The 18,050-nt window shown below is 42.2% G+C and overlaps 2 protein-coding genes across 3 annotated transcripts in view; one reads left to right on the top strand and one right to left on the bottom strand.

Moving 5' to 3' along the window:
- RPS6KA5 (ribosomal protein S6 kinase A5) overlaps positions 1-944 on the bottom strand; it is a 64,880-nt gene extending 63,936 nt beyond the window's left edge. The window contains exon 1 of one of the 2 annotated variants that reach the window (XM_021531936.3): positions 571-944. In XM_021531936.3, the coding sequence (XP_021387611.1) occupies positions 571-634 (64 nt within the window). In that variant the 5' untranslated portion in view covers positions 635-944. The remainder of the gene's footprint in view (positions 1-570) is intronic. The other variant, XM_021531934.3, reaches the window with a different exon arrangement.
- Positions 945-2,266: 1,322 nt separating this feature from the next.
- The window catches only part of DGLUCY (D-glutamate cyclase), a 51,468-nt gene continuing 35,684 nt past the window's right edge, over positions 2,267-18,050 (top strand). The window contains 1 exon segment of the mRNA XM_077783986.1: positions 2,267-17,593. The gene's annotated coding sequence lies outside the window, so the exon portion shown is untranslated.

The raw sequence follows: 18,050 nt of genomic DNA, 5'->3' as shown, positions 1-18,050 counted from the left end.
TTGTACCTTTAAAGGTCTTACGTATTTCACACGTTGAACTACTTCTCCAGAGGGTCGTCAAGTAACTACCGAGCTACAAGAAGATTCATAGACTGAAAATCCAGATAACTCTGTGGTTACGTGTTGGCACATTCCCCTCCCTACAATTCCGGCATTTCACCGAGGTCAAAGAAAAGCTGTCACATAAAACGACTTCATTTAGGACTGGAACAAACCGGCCCCCCAACATAGTCAAAGAAGTCGATCAAATATACAACTTAAAAAAAAAAAAAAAATGTTTATAAGAGAGCCTGGCTACCCTTTATCTCCTTCAAAAGCGTCAAATACTACCAGGAAGTGGGACAGGAGAGCCAGGCATGGAGCAGAAGTCGAAGCGAACTACTTTTTTCAGAAATAAGGCCCCTCCCCGCCCCCATCGTACGCGCTCCTGCCCTTATATTCCAGCTCATCCTCCTTTCCCCCCGCCACTGAGATTTCCCTACCGGTCCCAGGGAACTCTCGGAGCTCCCTGCTCAGCCGTGCTTTCCCCAGTTCTCCTCCGCCCCGCGACCCCCGGGCCCGCCCGCTCACCGTTCCTCAGCTCGTGCTTCACCGTGAGGAGCGGCAGCTCCGCTTCCCCCGAGGGTCCCTCCATGTCCTCACGGGCGGCTCCCTGCCGCTCCCGTGAGCGCGGCGGCGGGGCGATGTCACCTGGCCCGAGATGGGTCCTATTTGCCAGGGGCACTCCGGGGCAGAGGAGCCATGCAGGCGCGCTGGGGTCTGCCGCTCTCCCCTCCGCCTCGTTGGTAAACGGGGAGGGGGGAAGGGGGAGGCGGACGCGGGGGAAGAAAACCCCAAACGTACACCACCCAACAACAAACAGTTATTAAAATCTAGGGAGGCACACGCACGACGGATTCCCTCCCCCGGCGCTCAGAACCAGCCCATGTCCTTGCGCCGCGCCTCCCCTCCCCCGGGCTCCGGCCGCCCTCCCCGCCCGACAGCGGGGAGCGGAGCCGAGCGGAGCCGAGCGGAGCCGGATAGGCTGAGCGGCCCGGGGGGAGGAGCGGGAGCGCGCGGGGAGCGGCTCCAACTCAGGCGCTCGCGCCCCCTCCCTCCCCGGGCCGGGCGCTCATTGGCCGCGCGCGCCCGCGCGCCCCGGCGGCCGTCGGGCAGAGAACGCTCCCGCGCGCCGCCCCCGCCCTTCCGCCGGGCGCCGCGCGCCCCCATTGGCTCGACGGCTGCGCCAACCGCCGGCCCCGCCCCCCGTCTTCCCCCCGGCCCCTCTACTCCCCGAGCGTGTTTGTAAACATTCCCGCCCGCCTCGCCGCTGACCCCCGACCCCCGCGGAGGCGGGCACGGCGCTGCCGAGAGGTAAGGGAAGGCGCTGATTGACCGCTGGAGCTGGCAATCACCTGAGGGAGGGGCCATGGCGCCCTTCCTCGCGTTACGGGCTGGTTCCATCGTACTCGAAGGGGGGAGCGGCCGTGGGCTGACCCACTCGCAGTGGCGGCGGGGAGGAGCTGGCCTCCAGCCTGGCGCGGGGGATGCGGCCGCGGGATGGGAAGCAGGGTATCTCCGCGGAGGGGCAGGGAGCAGCGGGGCTCAGCCGGGGACAGGGGCATTCCCGCAGGGCCCCGGCCGCCCGCCCGTTGAGCCCCCGCCTCCCCGCACGCGTGTGGACCCGCGGCGGCGGCGCGGCCGGGCTGGAGAGCTGCGGCACAGCGGTGTGTCCGCCTGCAGCACGGCGGTGTGTCCGCCTGCAGCCCGGCCGTGTGTCCGCCTGCGGCACAGCGGTGTGTCCGCCTGCGGCACGGCGGTGTGTCCGCCTGCAGCCCGGCCGTGTGTCCGCCTGCGGCACAGCCCTGTGTCCGCCTGCGGCACGGCCCTGTGTCCGCCTGCAGCACGGCGGTGTGTCCGCCTGCAGCCCAGCCGTGTGTCCGCCTGCGGCACGGCCCTGTGTCCGCCTGCGGCACGGCCGTGTGTCCGCCTGCAGCCCAGCCGTGTGTCCGCCTGCAGCACGGCGGTGTGTCCGCCTGCAGCCCGGCCGTGTGTCCGCCTGCGGCACGGCCGTGTGTCCGCCTGCGGCACGGCCCTGTGTCCGCCTGCGGCACGGCGGTGTGTCCGCCTGCGGCACGGCCGTGTGTCCGCCTGCGGCACGGCGGTGTGTCCGCCTGCGCCCCGCGGCCGTGTGTCCGCTTGCAGCACGGCCGTGTGTCCGCCTGCGGCACGGCCGTGTGTCCGCCTGCAGCCCGCGGCCGTGCGCCCCGCGCTCGGGCCCCACAACACGGGGCGCGCGTGGCGCAGGGCCCCGGGTCGTGTCCGATGCCGCCTTCGCACTTGGCCGGGGCCGTGGAGGGGGCGGCGAGTGTAGTCGCCTCTTGGGAGGCCCAAGAGGCCGCACGCACTCGAGTTCAACCAGCCTTGGTGATCGCTGGAAGGGCGCAGGCCTGCAGGGTTATCGCGGCTCAGGAGGTGCTTGCCGTAAGGTGGGAGTGGGCGAGGTTGCTGGGTACGTATATCCGTGTGCCCCGTTCACCTTGCCCCTCTGGGGCGCGTTCATCTGGTCCCTTTAGCTGCGAGGGAGACACTGTCCTCACAGAGGATTTTGTTTGTGGTGTTGGGGAAGATACGGTTCAAAACACATCAGATCTGTTCATCTGAGTTAAGCCTCTCAGTCTGTTACGTTTTGGAGCCAATCTGGTATTTCTAAAGCTGTCCTCATTTCCTTGCATCAGATAACGCAAATTACTTATCTCTCCCTTTCTTATTTACGGTAATTTCTGACTCGTTGCTCTTGAATGCCGCTGCTTCTGTCCTTACACACAAGCTGCTAATTCACAATGCCATGTCTCAGCAGTAGTGTTCACACAGAGTCTAATTAAGTTACATCAAAGATCAATGAAATAAAATGTCTTATGTTAATGCATTATTCACATTCCATTATTAAATATTTTTGTGTTTTTACACAAATATGTAAAAAAGGCACGTACATGTATACATTTCTACAATTTCCTGTGGAGAAATTGAGTTTGGCTATTTAAAGTCGGTGAAAGTTTATGCTTCGTAATTATATACCATACCTCAGGTTTATGGTGCCTTTGCAGTTGACACCCCAGAAATGAATAATACTACCTAAGGGTTTCATAGTATTTTTGATAAAACTTCTGAAGGTGTTTCCCACCAAGCACTGCAGCTGTTGTGTTGAGCTATCTCCCTGTGGCATATGGTACACACATAACTCCTCCAAAAATGTCCATCCAGTTACTGCCTGTCCACCTGTATTATATCAAAACTATGAAAATAGAAAGTCTGAACATGGGAGATGTTTTCAGACTGAAAATACTTGATTCCCTAACTTTTGTTACTTGTTTTTAGAAGCATCACTATTGCAGAGAAAGTAAATATTATAGCAGTATAATATTAAAGGGAATAATCAGCATTATAGAAAAGGGAAAATGAAAATACTAAACTGATTAAAGTATTAATTTATTATTTAATTAATATGCTTTTTCATCTTTGTAACTAATGGCTTCTCTGTACATCTGGTGGGGACTGTGAGATTTACTTCTTCATTACAAGGCTTAACAACCACTTCTGATTGTTCCATGTCCCAGATACTAGATTTTAAAGAGCCTGGTGCTATATTTCATGCAGTGGCTCTACTAGCCTACACTTGGACTAACTGTCCCTGGCAGCCTCAGAGGAGAGAAGCTGAAATCTGACTCCATTTACCAGCACTCAATGTGAAGGGTGCTGGCATTGAATCCAGTAGTTGTTAATAGTCTTGGTTTCAGATGTTCATAGCTTGACAGGCTGTGTCTCTTTATTTGCCCCAGGCTGAAAATTCCTCTTTTCAAATTTCAGCTAAAACAACTTTTAAATATGATGCAATAACCCTAAAATACCAAACCAAGAATACTGATCATGCTGACGATGCATATAATAATTTGTCAAGACAGCATACAATTACTGAGCTATGCTAGCCTCCAGCTTGGATGTACAAAGACATTGCTTGGAAGAATACTGGCCAGGGACACAACAATTCCTGGAAGCATGCCAGCAGTCAGAAGTATGGATAGTCAGGTGCCAGCACTGATTGGGCTTTTGTCCTGTTTAAATCACTGCACAGACTGTCACAGAGTCAGATGATGGAGGAAATTTGGCTCAAGCCTGCAGCCAAAGCAGCATGAAAAAGCCAGGAAGAGTGATGAGCTTAGACCCAGAGGGAGTACAGACTGGTCTGTAAGAGATTTCTTGTTAGTTTGGAGAAGTTAAAACCAGTGTTGGTATGTTAACTGTGCTTTTAGAAGGGCAGTTTAACTGACTGAAAGTGTTGTTTGCATTTAAATACATTTGTGTGAATGCTGCAACACTGAAAAAAACCTACTGCTTGTATGATGTGTATACAGTAAATTACCCCTGTTGTATAAAAGGAAAAATATTTGATGTTTAAATGATTAAAAGCTATGGGGCAGTGCAGAGCCATTCATGCACCAGAGTGTAAATGGTTTGTGTTTTTAAGCAGCATTTTCATATTCATGTGCACAACCCAACAGGTCAGTCAGCCAACAGTTCAGTGTTTGGGCTGAGCATGTGCTGCGAGATTGGGAATATGGAGTAACACCGTTCTAAAGATAGATGTCCCTTCCCTACCCCACAACACAACTGTTAAAAAATATGTGTGTTTACTTGCCATTCCTAATTGTGAAAAGAGGGAGGAAAAAATGCTGTGGGAAATTCCCACATGAAAATATATTGTTGAGCTTCATTAAAGAAAAAGTGTCACAACATTTTCTTTTTGGTTCTAAAAGAGGTGGTGTGCCAAGCTGGTTTGAAGGCTGAGGTGAAATTGAAATGCTCAGTGCACAGCCTTCTGAGAGGAAATGAGAGAGAAAAAGAAGAACATGAGTGTTAGACCTGCATATTTCCAGAGTGCCAGGGCCTCACAGTTTTGAGGTATTTGATTTACTTTCTTTCTGAAGGGGAGCTGCGTATGGAAATTTTAGTTTCTATGGAGCTAAAGTTGAAGGTGTTTGGTACTTTCTTATGGTCATTGAATTGTTACAGAGATAGGTGTTATTTTCAAAGGACAGATTTCTGAAAGGTAGATAATGCAAAATGTTCCCCTTAATCACTCCATGGAGAACATTTGCACAGTAGAAGAAAAAAGGATTTGGAAACCACAAAATGAATTTAGGGAAGGACTCGCTGTGAAAGACAAACATGACATGAGACAGCTTTTGTGAGAAATTTTAGTATAGTATTAGTTCTAGTTTTTAGTTTGCATATCTTCTCTGTGATTTTTATCTTTTGTTTAATCTGAATCTTTAATTGAACATTCTGTGCTTGATAACTGTCAGAAAAGTAGACTGGGTAGGTATACTTGCTGTTAAAAGTATTTTTTATGAAACTGCTCTGGGCAACAGTTTTATCTCTCTAAAACCACTTAATGTTTTTACCATGAAAGGAGAAGTTATGCTAAGCATCCAAGTCTAATAATTCTCTTAACGGAAGTGGTACAGCTGTGTCAGGAAGTAGATAATTTCTTGAAAGAGTGCATTTAAGCATTACTGCTTCTAGGGTCCCGTTTCAGTTAGTATTAATTTCTTCAATGAAAGGTGATTTATTTTTTTCTTCAGTCACTATACAGTTGCAACTACCATTATTAGAGGCAGCACTTTCAAAACTTTAATTACTAAAAATCTACATGGTTATAAAAGAGGAAAAAAACATATTGTCATCTCTCTCAGTTTCTGATGAGGAAAAGGAAAATGAATGAATGCTGTCCATAGGGGAAAGAAAGCACTAGCCATTGAAACGGAAATAGGGGTTTATTTCACTTTTTGAATTGCTAAAGCTTCTTAAGGTAGGCAGAAATGGAATTTCTGTTTAATAAAAATGATTGACTTTTGTATCCTAATCCTCACTCACAATAGTTTGATTTTTTTTTTCAGATTTGTTGGAAGGAACACAGAGGAGTGTTCTACACAATGTTGTCATTAAACCTCAGTAATACTCACTGAGTAAATTCAAAGTCCTTTTGAAAAAGACCTGCATGTTAATTCTCACTATTTTGAAAATCTACTGCCAACTTTGGTGAAGGGGACTTAAGAAAGGAGAACTTAATCAAGGTGATCTGAAAGCTAGTGATGATGAAATTAAAACTTTTAACTCATCATGAAGACTGTGAGTACATTCTGATAGTTGCAGAAGTTATGGTTCTGTTTTCCTACCCCAGAGAAGGAAGCATAAACATGAGAAAAAAAGCGTTTAAATGGCAGAACTTCAAGCTGTGCATAGTACATCTTAAAGAGAGCCTGCAGAAAAAAGTGTGAAAAGAAGTGCCACATAAAATGAAGGGGGAAGGAGAATTTTTGAAAGGCATAAATGAAAAATAATAAATTTATTTCCACAAGTTTTCTTCTAATGATGTATTTAAAGGTATTGTATCTGTTAAATTACCACAGAGCAAAAAGAGATTTAATGAAGGGAACAATTATTACAGAGGTTCCTTTCCCTTTATCTTGAGAAAAGCTGTATAATTATTGATTTTGAGCCTATTCTTTGAAATGTAAAAAGATAAGAGGTCTCTAGGAATTGAAATAACAGAAAAGAAAATCTGGAAACAAATAGATAAATTAAGATAATATGTTTCAAACTCAGTTGGTGTATCTCCTGGAGTTTGAAAGGAACTTCGAGCTCCTCAGAAAACAACCAAAAACTCCCATTAGTTTCAAGTACTGTATCAGGTGACTGGAAGGCACTTCTTAACATAGAGTATTATAATATTTCGTAACATAATACAATGTGATTTAATATATGCAGCATTACAACTAAAAACACCTTTACAAGGACCAGGAAAATGTTTTGATGAAAGATTTGAAAGATTACCCTTAGTTTTAAAGAACAAAAAGAAACTAAGATGTATTAGAAAATCAGTAATAAATACTTCCATTAACATGACCTAGATGTAAAATACTATTGTGAAAAATCAAGTAGCAAAAACTATGAGAGTCGATTACAAATTTTCAATACATCCAACAAGATGAGGATTTTTAATTTTACCTTTATAATTGATGTTGGCACTATAAATCGTGAGACTTGGGACTAGAACTAACAGATATTGAAGCAATTCTATAATTTCATTACTTTTTTCTTAATTTTTTAATCCCATACTGATTTATTAAATACAGGATGCAAATTAGGGTATTCTAGCTCAGCATTGCTGTCTCCAGTGCTGGCCATGAGCAGCTGCATAGTGTCATGAGAGTCTGTGGTTTAACAATGCAGTTTCTGAATAAAGACCTCTATTTGTTTGCTTTGACTTTGCCATTTGCTAATTTCATCTGATGACCCATAATTATTTGGTTACAAAAAAGTGTGAAGAATTGTTACCTTTTATTCCTTCAATGATTTTGTTGCATCTGTCCCTATTTCATAGGCATACCCAGAATGTGAAGCAGTAGCTTCACCACCTAAAAATACCCACTAAAATATTTAGTGTAGATAATCTGCCATAGAGGTTATGCACCAGGCACTTGGAGGTCTTTGAGCTTTCAATAATCCATGTACAGCCTTCATTCATTTCATTTCCTTTTTCTTAAGTAGAGGACTTCTAGGGGAAACCTAGATTATTTAAATGTTAGAACACTCAGTTTTAATACATCTTTTTTCTTTTGTAATGTAAAGTGTTTGCTGTGACAGTCTTTAAAGAGGATGTCAAACTCCAGCTGGTCAGAAGGCATTTTACACTCCTTTTGTAAATTCCCTGGGATTTGCATTTTCTCTGAAGTGTTAAAGACTTCTATGCAAATAAATGCCCCATTAAGCAGTTTTCCTTTGGCTGTCATTTATTAAGCCTGGCTAAGAGTGAGGTTTGGCATCCTCCTTCTTACAGTATGTCACATTCAAGTTTACTTTTTTGTTGTGACTGCTTCTTAATGTATTGATGGGGAGCATGACAGCAATACAGATTATTGACATTGTAAATAACTCCATTAACTCAGGTATTTCAACCCCCTCACCCCTGAACATTTCTGAGCTTTATCAAAGATTTATACTAGTAACACATCTCTCTCCATTTTTAAAATAATGCATTCCTATTCAACCAGATTTTATTCGAGATCCAACACTGATTACACAAACTGTTGTAAATTATTTGCTTCCCATTCAACTCAGTGTTGCCTTCCTACAGCTCTAGTGAGATGCATCTTCAAATTGGAAGTCAGATGAGGCAAATGCCACAGATTCTTACAATTACTTGTAATATGCAGAGAAGTTAGTGGATGACTTTGATTAAATCACTTCTCTGAGTAACTGTCTTGCTTTAACCCCCACCAAGCCTACCACCTGCTCACTCCACGAGCAGGTTTGGGGAGAAAATTGGAAAGGTAGAAGCTGGAGAACCCACAGGTTATAGAGAAATAGAGAAAGCAGAAGCCACACACATGAGCAAAGCAAAATAAAGGAATTAATTCACTGCCTCCCATGGGCAGGCAGGTGTTCAACCATCTCCACTAGAGCAGATCCCCATCACAAGTGATGGTGACTTGGGAAGATGAAATCTGTCATTCCAAATGTGTCCTGCCTTGCTCCTTCTTTCACCCACTTTATATACTGAACATGACGCCATATGGTCTGGAGTATCCCCTTGGTCACTTTGGTCACTTGTCCCTGGCTGTGTCTCCCCGCAGCCTCCCATGTACTTCTAATTTCCTTGCCAGCGTGGCAGTAGGAAGAGTGAAAAAGGCCTTTGCTTTGTGCGAGCTGTGCTCAGCAATAACAAAAACATCTCTGTTGTCATCACTGTGTTCAGTCAAATCCAAAACACAGCCCCATACCAGCCACTGTGAAGAAAATTAACTCTGTCCCAGCCAAAACCAGTTGTATGGCCCCAAACAACTCCCTTGATAAGATTTTAACAGGGCTTACAGTTTTTCATGTATTTTGAGTTAGATTCATGGGAGAAATACTGACAAGATATTCTCAAGAGATCAACAAAGAAAACTTTACTGGCAACTCTAGAATTTAAAAGGATTTTGACAAATAGTTTAGAGCAGCATTCAGTCTACATAAACCACTTGTTAAAGTATTAATTTCACCCATTCAACTTAGTAGACTCAAAGCCCATTCAATTTTCTCAGAATTCCAACAAGAGAGAATCAGATAGTGAAAAGAACAAATATAGCTACCAACTCCTGGGTTCCAGCAATGTTCAACTAAGAGAAATACCAAGAAGAGGAAGATCCAGATATGCTTGTCTCATGTTCAGCCTTAAATAGTCCTTGGCCTTCCTGGGCCCTTCCCTCAGGTGGGACTTTGGTCATTTGGCCACCCAGGAGCTGGACTGGGAGCTCCAGGGGCAGGTGTGGAGCATTGCCTCCAGTGTGCTGGGGATTGGTGTTGTGCTGGGATGCCTGACACATTGGAAAGAATGATGTCTGAACTCCAATGATTTCAGAAGGCTAATTAATTACTTTATTATACTATAACTTTATTACACTATATTACATTAACAAGATATATTACTAACTAACCAGAAAACCTATGACTCTCTCCTGAGAGTCCCGACACAGCTGTTGGATCCAATTGGTCCATGAATCCAAACAAACATCACCAGAATCCAATCAAGCAATCACCCTGGGTAAACAATCTCAATACCACATTCCACATGGGCACAAACACAGGCACAGATAAGAATTGTTTTCTCTTCTCTCTGTGCTTCTCAGAAAAAAAACCCTGAGAGAGAGAGAGAATTATGTCTCTCTTTTCAGAGAATGTGAATGCCACAGATTGGTGGCTCCTGCAGGGCTGGAGCCCACAGGCCCAATGGGTTGTATGGGACAGGGCACTGCCTCACCAGGGAATGGCCTGACCTGCCTCTTCTACACACACAGAAATGCTTTGAGGCAGCAACCCTTCTAGTCTCTCATGCCAGCGCAGAAACGTGTATCTATAACATGGTGTGGCCTTATAATATCTTCCCATCCAAGAATTTGGTTTTGGCAGTAATGAGTTGTGAGATGCTTGCCATTATTTTCCTGCATCTTTAGATTAAACTGTTCCACTGTGTGACAGTATTTTTCTTTAGAAAACTGTGATTAGTGGAGGTACTGGATTGGTTTCTGCATAAGATAACATAATTACTTTTGGATAACAAGTACCAAAACAACAGAATTATAAATCATTTGAGTTTGGACAGGAACCCACTGCAGTCACTGAATACTATCCTTTGATGGATATTTAAGGAGGAGATGGAGAGGATTTCTGAGGAAATCATCAGAGCCTCACTGCTTTGACAAACAGCAAGTGTTAATCCCTTATTTAATTTTGTGTCTCAAGTCAGACCATACCCGTGTTTTCTGTAGCCTTTTATGTACCCTTTTGGACTTTGGATATGCCGTGTAAAAGTAATCATACCTCCTCTAAGACAGCAGTTGCCTAATCTTTCCAGTGCCTCTCTTTGTCTGCAGAAATAAATGCCTTCACACCACCCACACACCCCAGGAGAGCAGCCTGCCCCCCACTCCCTGCCTCTGCTATGGTAGCAGCGACATCCATTTGCTTTCAGTTACAGAGTTAAGGGTGTTGTTGTCACAGCTGAAGGTGATGTTAAGTGTCTCTCACATCATCACTTGTCTTTCCCTTTCACAGTGACTCTTAGATAGTTGAAGCTTTGGGCTACAATTTAATCTGGTCTAGCCTTATGGATTTGGTTGTTCTGTTTGGTTTTGTAAAACTTTATTCCTGTTTGGATTCTTAAATGTGACTAATATAGAAGTCATATACTCATTAAACCAGAGCCTTTTCTAGAATAACTATAAAACCAAACATTTAAAGAAAGTCTACTTATCCATTTTATTAATAATCATACCATCCCTTGTTTGTAGAATATTCATTGCTAATCCTCATCTATTTACTTTGGAGAAATTTATCTCTTGTCTTTCCTTGTCTTATTAGTTCCTTGTCTTGCATCTACCTGTTAACGTATTCATGCAATAAATATTCCAGCCATCTAATTACCCGCTATATTCATAAGTTGTTTCAAAGAAGCCATGAATGTATTGTGATTTATTACAAAAAGATCTAATTAATGGATTCTAAATGTTATTTTATAGGTGGTATCAAGGCTATTTTCAGCAAAAGTTTCTAATTGAAAACATATAGCTTTACCAACAGGACAAGTGTTCAGTGCAGATAAGAGATTACATCACCATGCAATAATAGTGAAGAGCCCTTGCTATAGCTGGGCAAGATACAGACTTCAGGCTCAGCAAGGTGCAGACTCAGAATAAACAGCTGCCCCCCAAAACTTCTTATTAATGTGCTATGATGAAAGCCCTTAGGAGACACTTGTGAACTGGGAAAATTACTTTTTCACTGAAACTGATAAATAATATAAAGATCAAAAATTGCTTGTCCATCAGAAGTATATGTCTATCAGGTACAAAATCAGCCATCTATAAATGTGGTATTCTCTCTATTCCTGTTTATTTTTAAGAAAGACATTTGAGATGCTTGACTTTTGCAGAGCTCTTGAACCCAAGGTCACTGAAGTTAGATGCATTTCTGTTAATATTCTTAGCAATTTTTAATATGCATAGTTGATATCCCGAACAATGCCCACTTAATGCACTTAATTTCACATATTTTCTTTTGTATGCTTAGTAATCATGGAAAGGTCACTGATCATTATATTCTTTGAATTATAGGCTATGCATTTTGGACTTTTATTCTATTAAATTATTCAGTCTTGAAATAAATGTTTAATTGGGAATAGTTCACTTTATGTGATCAACCATGGAATGAATGTATATATTAATATATAATGCATCTATATATTTTATATACATATATATGCACTTTTTTTTGCCTAGATTTTGAAACCAAGTAGAGATCACTATATTTTCCTCCTTCAAAAGGAGTGGAAAATATTGTGTAATATTGCCCAAACTGAAGCTGGATCTACTCAAAATGCTTGCCTTTTAAACTTTCCACTAAATGGGGGACGGGTGGGGAGAGAATAATGTTTGTTGTTTGATGTAAAGGACACTGATTTGTTTATTTTTATATATGGTTTCATATTCTTCTATATGCTTTCTGGTAAACTGTATCTTTGATGTCTAGCAAGAAAGTCTCACTTCTTTCCAGTCTTATAATTTAATGCTTCAGTGAACTTGCATTACTTCTGACAATTTTCACATGTACACAATGATTGTGTGTCTCATATATCTGCAGTTTGAAGTACTTAATAGATTCAAAATCAGCCTTGTATAGCAAGCTTTCTATGTCAAACTCAGTTAATTTATAAAGACACGTATTATGAGAATAAAAAAGAAATTTCCATTAGGGAAATCTGTCAGTGGAGAATGGAATTTGAAAGTCATTAAGTACCATCATCTCTTCATATGTTTTAGTAGTAGTAACTATTTTTTTAACAGCAGTCTCCTACTGCTCCATCAGTCTGACTGGAAATCACAGCAGTTTCTAGTAACTGATGTCTGTTCATCTTCCTTTTAACTGATTAAAATCCTCTTTTCAATCTGTAATGAGAAACACCTTGGTCCTGTATTCAAATAATAATGTTCTTCTGTCTTTGCATATTATTAAAAATACTTCCTGGTATTTAGGATACAGCAATATATTATAAAATACACCTTGCTCTATATAATTTTGGTTTGGTTATATTTCCAAGTAGTTGAACAATTACCCATTCTGTAGTTTTATTTTTTTTCTCTCCAGAAACGCTGTTCCTATATATGCTCTGTCTTCAAAATTCCAGGTGGTCCCAAAAATGTCTCTTTATACTAACTATATTAAAAGAGAAGCTACCTAAATAGGTCTAGGTTTGATTCAAACTCACTGCTCCCTTGGCCCCACAATCAAAATCACACACATTTGACTAAGCTTTCGGAGACAAACGCCACAGCTTTTCAGAGTCATTTTTCAAATGTGAATGCTTTATTTTAATTGTACATTTAGACTTGGAGCACATTAATGCAAGGTGCTGAGTGCTTTTAAATTGTCTTGTCTTTCATCACTGCATATACTGTGTAGTCTGACCCTTCTTTGGGAGGAGTTACTGCTGAAAATTGCTGGAAGACTCATGTAAGATGCTTGTCTCAAGAGGAAATATATTTATTAAATTAGGATCAAAGGAATACCTATGTTTGTAAATTGCATTCTAATACAAAGACAGTTTTGTTCCTTTTAAATATATTGGCTTTGAAGGTGGAATCCTAATGAAACAGTCCATGCAAAATTCTCAGCATTTGCATCTAGTTTTCCAAGTAAAGTAATTTAGGAGGTAGCTGGTGAAATCCGTATGGAACACTGCAAGCTGCAGTTATATGGGATAAAGTCCACTTCGATATCAGATTTTACATTAACTTCTACAAAGAAAGAAATGTCCCTTAGCTCCAAAGTTTCTGAACCAGAGGTCATGAAATGCTGGAAGGATAAACCAGCTAGGTTTTGTGAATGTTTTCTCTGCTTTTGAGCTCTTCCTTAAGGTGTGCATTATTGATCACTATCAAAGTCAGGATACTGTGCTAGATGTAGCTTTAATTCTATCTTCTGAAGAATATTGTTTTAATAATAATTTGAATTATTTGTACTTTATGTATAAATTAACTGTACCATGAAACTATTCAGTCTTTATGATGATTAAGTCTCTATAATGTCAATTGCAAATCCATTTCAGAGGAGGATAATTCAGTCAGATCAAAAACTAATGCTCAAACAAACCAAGAGTCTTTTCTCATTTGAAAATAAAATTAACCAAAACTTAGCACACTCTCCATACTTAGGATATATAATAAGAAACGTGAAAAAAGTCCAAGATCAGAAATGGACTCTTTAAAAGAGCCTCCTAATGAGAAATATCAGAAAATGCTTTGGGTTGGAAGAGACCTGGAAAATCATCTCGTTTCAATCCCTCTTCCATGGGCAGGGACACCTTCCACTAGACCAAGTTTCCCAAAGCCCCTTTCAAACTGGCCTTGAGCACTTCCAGAGATGGACAGCCTGGGTCAATGCTTCACCACCCTCTCAGGAAAGAATTTCTTCTCAATATCTTAGCTAAACCTGCCCTCTTTCAGTTTAAAGATATAACCCTTTGTCCTATCAAATTCCAAATATGGGATATGGAATTTTAAGGTATGTTATTAAAATTTCCTATATGGCATGTATACAGAAACCAGGAAAAAGGATCAATGGTTGCTAAGCAGACAAAACAGAGTTAAATCTTATTTCTGAACTGTATGGTTCATCAGTACTAGTTATAACTTATATCAAGGTTGTTAGCTTGTTTCATATACATGTTTATAAAAAGCAAGTGTATAGCTTATATATTTTTCTGTCTTTATGCTTACTTTTCTGTCACATCTTGCTTTACGTAGCTCTGCATGTAGGATGTGGCTTGTATACAAACATGTATGCAGCTGAAGTACAATACAGAAAATGTTTAAGCACTTCATCTGTCCATGAGCTCAATGGGACTAATTATCTGCCTGTCACTTTTACTTGTATTCATAGAAGTACTAGAGGTTTGAGTCCTTAAATTATAAGCTCTGTGGTAAGGTTTTAGGCATATTTACCTCTATCATATCTGCGAACAAAAGTCTAAAAAAATAATAATAGTAAAAGCGTAAACTTTTGTGTTGCTTCTATACAAAATACAGGCTCAATTTTTGAATTAGAGTACACCAAGATACCAATCACTAGAGTTTATTTATATCTTTAAAATATAAAATTGGATGATATAAGTGTAAAACATTTTCAGCCCTTACCTTCATATTCTTTGGTAATGAAAATAAAAATTATGACATCAGCATCCCTTTCAAGCAGGCTAACTGGTGCTGCAGCATTATGAGTCATCTCTTTTAACACCAAACTGCTTTTTTAGAAAAAAGTTTTAATGGTGAGGTTTGAGGGTGATACGTGTACAGATCTTACTCTATTCATGGAACAAAGGAAAAAGCAGTAGAAGTTCAGCATTAACTCTATGACCTAGAAAGGTAGCTGCATTTTTTCAACATCTTGAGCTCTTTGCTGATACTACTCATGAACACAGTGGTTTGAGATGTTCAGTCTGCCTGCACTGGACACAGAGGTGTATTGTACATAATTGTGTAAGGCACTGAATAGCTACAGAGTGAGAGTGTTTAGTCAACTGATAGCTGATCTAATCTCTCACCAGGAACTGTGAAGTCCTTCACTTGGCCTGTGCTGGGACCAGCAGCAGAGCAGAGCTGCTGAGCTGCTCCCTTGCTGCATTTGTCGCTGTACTGTCACACTCCCTTGCACTTGCTGCACAGCCATGGTGCTGCTGCCACCAGTGGTGATGCCCCAAGGGTGTCATGGCAGGGTGACTGCATCAGAAACACCCACATGCTGTGGGATCAGGCTGCCCAGGACAGTTCAACAAGGGCCTTAAAAGTAAAGTACTTGGGAATTTTCTTTTCAGAACACAATGCTTCAGTTCAAGCCCACCTTTCTCCTATGCAGTAGGCACTATGGCAGCCTCTAGCTATGGTGTAACATTTTCTGCTTTGGCAAGGGTTGCTGTGGTGGATGAGGACAGTTGCCCAGTGTAATTACATCATATACTGGTCTTGAATGACTGTTTTGAATTCAGAAATGGTGAGGGCAACTGTTGACACTCTGCAGCACCAACACACTGCTTGCAGAAGGTCTCTTCTCATGTCATCATGGTTGCCACTTGCCTATAAAATTAGTTAATTCCTGATTCCTGTGGATGCCTGGAAGATCAGGTCAGTGTAGCTTGGTTGAACTGCCACATCATCCAGGTCTTCCATCAATCACATTACTGCACGGTGAGGTCCTCAAAGGTTCACATGCTGCAGAGTTTCAGTTTCTCTGTATACGCAGGGGAAGAAGAGTTAGGAATGATGTTGAGATCTTCATTCAGGCCTACAAGGAGCTTTTACTGTTCAGGATTATAATTCATTCATTCTACACATTCTTGTTCAGAGATGGTGATGATTGTAGTTAATTTATGGGGTCTATGATGCAGTCTACCAAATAAATATGTAACATCTGTGGTTTTTAGGGCTTGGGCATCTTCACTAGTGACAAAGCAGCAGTCTCTTCTCAAAAAGGACTATGGTATTGTCAGCCTTAGAATATATGTCTAATTACTGATAGCACTGCTCATTGCTATTCCTTCTCATTGTCCTGCTGTACTAAGTGTTGGTCAAACATGCCCTGAGCTCTTGCAGATAGAGAAAAAATGTGTCTGCAGGTGCCTGGCTGCACCAAACTGCTGAGGGCGGTTTCCAGATCATGACAACTGTAGTCACCACATAATACCACAGTTGTCAGGTATGCATTAAGGAAAGTATAGTAATGCAGCCATAATTTGTCCATAACTTGGAATAATTCAAGTTAGAATGGATGCTGCAGAACAGAGTTGTCCAGGTATCCTTGGTGCAAATTAACATTTATTATAGGGGCAGTGTGGATGCTTCAGGACAAAATAGCAGTCCAAATGCAGACCATTTGCTATCACATAGTACAGTTGCTAACAGCAATTTACCTATACTTCTGAAAATTGCAGTGAGGTATTCTTGGAGATCCTGCCACAGATTCATCTAATCATCCATATAGTACTACTTAAGCCTGGAGGTTTGTCAGGGAAATGACGCTCTGTCCTTTTGAGCTGTTCCCAGTACTTCTTGGTCTAGGAGTTGAAGGAAGCAGTGGAAAAATGAAAGTTAATATCTCTTCATCACAGGTATTTGTGGAGACGGAGATATTTGTTCTTGGTAGTTTGGAGGGGTACAATTCACTGGAAGTTCCCCACACACAGCCTACTGAGACACTCACATCTCAAGGACACTAACTTTGTGTAAACACGTGGGCTGGAATAATTTCTTTAGTGACCATTGCTGAGGAGAATTGCTTGGTGAGCAGTGGTGGGTGCAGTGACAGCACCTGCTGGCAGACATGTGAAAAAAAAGGAATGGCATAATCCTGGAAGTAGCCTGAAAGACCTGACAGCAAGAGCATGGCACATTTTTTGGGAGCGTGGTTCTATTTTTATGATGTGTAGGTAGCAGAACATCACTTACCTGCTTACCTTCAGATGGAATTCCTTGATAGGAATGAGCACCCCATCAGCCCTGTGACCATGCATGATGTGACTGGGTGTAACCCACATGGTGGCATATGTTCTTATCAAAACAAGCACCTGTGGCTGCTGCCTTGCCAACAAAGCAGTACAAGTCATTGTACTTTGTCCTATAGACTTCCACTTTCTTTCCTTCTCAATAAGACTGGAAAGAAAAATTTCCCTCACTTTAGGAGTTTTGTCCAGCCAATGCCCATCACCTTAGCTGCTGTGTGCAGAGTTAGCTGGCCAGTGCTGCCACAGGGGCATGGGAGAGACTGGCAGTGGTGGTCTGCAGCAAGGTCCCCATGTGGAGCAATTCTTATAATCTGTAGCTCAGCATAAACTGGGAAACAATATTTAAATACCATCCTCATGCCTTCATTTTTTTTTCAATTTCTTGAAGTTGAATAAGCGACCCTTGCCATCTCGTATGAAAACAGCCTTTGGTGGATCATTTGCAGTCTCTTCTTGCTACTGGTGAGTATTCCTGTCAGCAAAGTCCAAGGCATGAATGTAACAGTTTTAAATCTTGATGAATTTCTTAGTCTCCACTTAGATGTGTACTATGTCTTGCCAAAGGTGCGTGTAAATGAGGCAGCTGTTCTAAAACGTGGTCACATGTATTTGTAAGGTGATGAGGCAGGAATGTGGGTATTAGGATATGACCCAAGGGGTTGGAAGGGCATGTGAAGTCATGAGGGCTCATCTTTTGCAGGATAAAAAAAACCCAAATAACTGGGATCTTGCATAGGTTGTGCCCATGCAAGGGCAGGGCCTGATGTGAACTATTCTATAGTCTCTGCCCATATTTCTCCACCTAAGAAACAATTTGTTTTGTCCCAGAGCAGAAGCTGAGTGTAAAGTAATACCAATACAGTGGTTGCAGCAACATACAGTGCTGTCTGAAATGGCTGTTTTGAAACTGGTAATTGCT

Source organism: Lonchura striata, chromosome 6 (genome assembly GCF_046129695.1).
Source record: "Lonchura striata isolate bLonStr1 chromosome 6, bLonStr1.mat, whole genome shotgun sequence".
Taxonomy (NCBI): Eukaryota; Metazoa; Chordata; class Aves; order Passeriformes; family Estrildidae; genus Lonchura; species Lonchura striata.
This window is presented reverse-complemented; position numbering and strand designations above follow the sequence as displayed.